This window comes from Diadema antillarum, unplaced genomic scaffold (assembly GCF_040938485.1).
Source record: "Diadema antillarum isolate AM-2024a unplaced genomic scaffold, OU_Dant_1.0 seq00001048_RagTag, whole genome shotgun sequence".
Lineage (NCBI taxonomy): Eukaryota > Metazoa > Echinodermata > Echinoidea > Diadematoida > Diadematidae > Diadema > Diadema antillarum.
This window is the reverse complement of record NW_027271878.1, coordinates 317,428-322,545: the sequence shown is the minus strand read 5'-3', so window position 1 is coordinate 322,545 and position 5,118 is coordinate 317,428. Positions and strand designations below refer to the sequence as shown.

The window sequence follows — 5,118 nt, the reverse complement described above, 5'->3', positions numbered from 1 at the left end:
AGATACAGTTGTACCACTCTACCCCTCACTAGCTGTTTATTTACTTCAATAATGTCTTCTCTCTTTTTTTTCCTGCTGATCTTCTATCTCCTTTTCATTTTGGCGTTATTCCTATTCCGTCTGCTGAACCTTGGCCAATGTCCGAACCATCAATGATGTGGATGGGAGAGACTTTAACTCTCCCACTGACAAGAAAGGCGTAACCCCTTACTTTGGTTACAGGAGTAGGTATATCGGACCGGTGACAGTGTGCAGTGTTGTCTAACACATATATGAAAATAAAGATATTAACACATGGGACCATTCAAACATAAGATTTAATGCACACACACACACACACACACACACACACACACACACACGTACAAACATAAAACTACCTATCTTAAAATCTTATGTTGCTATAAAACTTATCTATTGCACTTTCAGCCACTCAGAGCAGCACAATAGCAGTTGTTGAAGTGAGTATTGTTAAGTTTGATTATAATGATGATAATGTACTGACTCATATCGTTTTGTGACAATATTGTGATAACAAAGAATATAAAAAATGGTGAAGTGAGACAATCACAAAACTTTTTTAAAGAAAACACTTGGTTAAATCATTTCACACTCCCTCTCTCATTCTCATGGTTTCAAGGCATGTATGCTAACTATATGTATAAAGCCAAATACAAGCTCTGAACTGAAATGACACTTGGGAGTCATATGACGTCATTCTGCATCCTCTACGCAACTCGCTGTTCTCTGAGTGATAATTTGGGGGCGCTCCGCCAAAGCTCGCATCAATACTGGACTCTTGAAGACTCATCTATCAATGGGTTTCAAGAAGAGAAAACGATATCGTCTGCTCATTATTACTCCCGCACCATCTGTCGACCTTGGCAGCTTCGCTCGGTATACAGAAAGATGATCTATATCACAATACAAACAGAAATATAAGATACACAAATCATATTCGAGTTAATCCTTTCTTGTTCATGTTGTAAGGGATTTTTAATATCACGTAACATTAGGTGATTTCCTTGTTGTTTGGTATAAATTTTGAAGACTTTGAATTCGCATAAGAGACAGCAATCCTCATAAAAATGTGTGACTATACTGGCTGATTTGCTCTGATTCTCAACTCCTAATATATGGTTAAGGCAGATGTTTAACTAACTGCTATTTTCAGCAAATCTGCAATGATGATAAGAACATTCTGCTCATGATAAGTGATTCTTAACAGCGAAGACTGCACGCCACGGTTTCAAACTGCAGAGTCACAAGACTGACAATGAAATGTGGTGTTCTTCGATGTTCCATCTTGGAACCGTTATCATTATATATATATTAATGTATATATATATATATATATATATATATATATATATATATGTGTGTGTGTGTGTGTGTGTGTGTGTGTGTAAATGACATCATTACATTTTCTACTTATCGCGAATGATACCAATATTGCATTTTCTGAGAGAAATATTGAGACTCTTTTACCATTTGAACTCGTAATATTTCAAACATTGATTTTTGTTTAATTCATTCATGGTTTAATGTAACTGGACGAACTTCCACTACATTTCGCGAGGCAGTTTGGAATAACAAGTTAACTTGGCATGATTATATAAGAAGCATAACAAGGTTTACAGATAAAACTAAATATCTATTTTCATCACAATCATTATGCATTGTACATGCTTTATAATGCACTTATTCTGCCTTTACTATAGGACTAATTGCAATTTTGTGTGTGACAACTGTAATAAAGCGCAAGTAAATTTGTTGTTTTTATTGCCAAAAAGGCAATCAGAATATGTTCACATATTTTTTTCACGTATCTAGCGCATTCGGCCCAGTCATTCAAGCAGCTAAATACATTACAAAGATAAATTTCAGATTTCTGTATTAAAATTGTATGTACAAATATGCCAGGAATTCGCTGCTGCAGTCCTTTCAAAAGTTCTATTATAATACAAGCTTTCACTCGTATATATTTATACATCCGTTACATTTTATACACGACAATCAACAGATTTCCACTTATATAATCCAAACGCCCTCATAGCACACATGTCTGTAAGGCATCATGAACCAGATACATAGGGCCTACATGGATTGCTTTTCCCAACTCCCTGAAACACGAACATCACTGTTTTCTTTGAATGCTAACACTGAGTAGCTCATTTTGACTAAATGCACTCTGTTGAATATAACATTATAATTCACATAACACTTTTTTAAGATTCTGGTCTCATTCCTTCATCATTGTCTTATTGTTATTAAAGAATAATTAGGCCCCTATATCATTACATGGGCAAGAATGTTCACCGCAATTGTCTTGAAATACTACAAACTTTGTAGCAGTGCAATATCTTCCATGGCGAAATTTCTAAAAGCTTTCTCTTAAACCAGCAGCAGTCAACACCTACTATCACCGATGTGACATACATCTCTTTACGGTTACAGTCCATTTTTTCGAAGTTTCGTTATTCCGAAGGTTTGTTAATCCAAAAATGAAATAGAATTTGTCACTTTACATGGTTCGTTAATCCGACAACGAAATAAGTAGAGAAGCTTCATTGTTCAGAACTTTCATTGCTACGCACATTCTTTTCATTTTCGAGTAACAAACCTTCGGAATAACGAAATCTATTTCATTTTCAGATTAACGAATCATCGGAATAACAATCATCACCCCTTATAAGAGGTGTTCTTAGGAAAAAAAGAAACAGATACATAACAACTTTTTGTATTATCTCATTGTGAAAGATGCATTCTCCCAAAGCGCTTGTTGACAAATTCTTGCTTTGACTATAGACTTCGACATCTTTAGAGTGTCAAGACACTGCCCTGATTCACATGAAGGTGCTTATTCCCTCATCAATATGTAACTGTTTTCCATAGTGAGTATCGTATAATATGAACTGCGTCGCCGTTTACGAACATACAGTTCACATTTTAGGTTTATACTATAGCATTTGGTGTAGTCAAGTGTATATTTTTTTCCTCAAACTATATTTGCAACAAACAACGACACATGGCAGGGCGGACTGAAGTGACTTATCTGATTCTAATGCTGCAGGCGTCAAGGGAGAGTGCTGTGTTTGGGTAAAAGTACATGGTGACCTGATACTATACTGTTAATAAACACCAATTGACCATCTTGTGGCTTTAATGCTGGGCCTAGTTTCTTCCTTTAACACCTAACATGCCTAACGTAACATCATTGAGAACACTATCGACACTAGAATAAAACACTGCTTAACATTTTTCGTATAAAAACGTCCAGTTCAAAATAATCATATGCGCCCCTTTTGTTGCTTGTGTCTCTGTAATTCCTTTCACATACCGAAAACCAGTTAAGACAACTCAAAATCGTTCTATTCATAAGTTTATGAGCGTTCATCATTTTCCTTTTCACTAAAGTGATGTGTTGCGGGTCCTGCTTGGAGTGTTAGTTATTGTCGTTCCCAGTGGAAACGAATTGCTCATGGTTGCAGCCCTCACTCGCTTCAGTTGAAGATAGCGACCACACTTGAAGGCGGCCTTAAAGGCATCTCTATATCTTCTGCTCATGACGGTGTATATGACGGGATTAATCACTGAATTTAGATACTCTAGAGTGCGACCTGCGTCGAGGAGTATTTTTCTCTGTTTCACCGAGAGAAGCATTTTCGATTTCGTTAGTACGACGATCGTCTTGGAGAGAGAGAGAAACTGGAAAAGCGCTAGACACAAAAAGTACGCCACGCCGTTAACGACGAGCATTCGTATCGTTTGAGAGCGGAGCGCAGAATCCGTTTCGCTCCTGCGACCGCCCCATGTACGATGCATCATGGCCGCATCCAGACCACGAATGATGCGGAAAAAGAAGTACGTGTTGACAATGAAAGTGATGAAAAAGGGGATTGTTTGGGCAATATTACTGTAGCTACTGTGCCATTGAGCAAACTGTCCAATGAGTAGAACACGGCTGGGCCATGAGTCAAAGTCAGGGCTGTCGGGCCACAGTACGCAGGCCTCAAAGTACTTGCCATAAGCTGGAATGATCGTTGCCGACAATGCCGTCGCCAGCAACCAAATCGTTATTGAAACCGTGATCGCGTATGAACTGGTGGATCGTCTAGAATATGGCCTGCAAACAGCACAGAATCGCTCCCATGTCACGGCTGAAATGAAGCCCAGCGACGCAAAGCGGGCAATGTTTGCAACTGTATAGAGGATAATGCAGGCGGCCGGTCCCAGACCAGAAACATCTCGGACCACAGGAGACGCTCTCAGCTTCGAGAGTTTAAAGACCAGGACAGCCAGGAGAAAGAGGACATCAGCAATGGCAACGTTCACGAGGTAGACGTTCGTAATGGTTTTCATCGTCGGCACACGATGGACAACGAACAGGAATGAACAGTTGAGAATGACGCCGGCGGAACAGAGAAAGGGTAAGAGTACGGCGATATAGAAGAGATCTGACTTGGAATAGGCGAATGATTCGGCCAAACGTAGATGTGATGTCAGATCAATGACAGAGCTTGATTGGTAACACACATGACTTATATTCGACCACTCCGTTGGCTCCATCGTGATGATTTCTTGGCAAACGTTTATGAATTTCTCTGCGAAAGGTTAGAGGAGTGATTAAACGAAGAGACAATTTAATCGTTTTGTTCTGCGGTTTCTCCAAATCCGTTCCCTATCATATCGTTGATGTAAATCAGTGCTATGTTTAGACGTCCTTTTCAGGTTTCAACTATCACCAATCTTTTGGAAAATCAGTTCGCTCATTTATCTGTTGATAATGACAGTTATGCCAATGTAAGCTGGCGATAGCTCAATATACGTTCCATTGAAAAACGCCTGTCATTCTATCATGTTAAAACACAGCTGGATTGTCACTGGTACGGCTGAGTTCGAGTAATGTGAGATTTTCAATTTTATCCTTCTGAGCAATGAAGCCATTGGGCATCCGGTCTCCTTTTCCTCCGTCTTTTTTGCAGCGTCGTTTTACTTACTTTTAATTGTTCTTGCTTGATCAATTTGAAGACAGCCTCGTGGTATATCCCTACGTCCCAGTTAATGCTCTAGTAATTCAGAGACGAAACTAGCAAAAATTTGAAGTTGGACACTGGG

General features: G+C 39.0%; 1 protein-coding gene across 1 annotated transcript; it reads right to left on the bottom strand.

Annotated features, from left to right (window-relative positions):
• Window positions 1-3,411: 3,411 nt before the first annotated feature.
• LOC139743098 (neuropeptides B/W receptor type 2-like) lies at window positions 3,412-4,569 on the bottom strand. The gene has a single exon (XM_071653606.1). The coding sequence runs from the start codon at window positions 4,567-4,569 to the stop codon at window positions 3,412-3,414; it is 1,158 nt and encodes a 385-aa protein (XP_071509707.1).
• Between the last annotated feature and the right edge of the window lie 549 nt (window positions 4,570-5,118).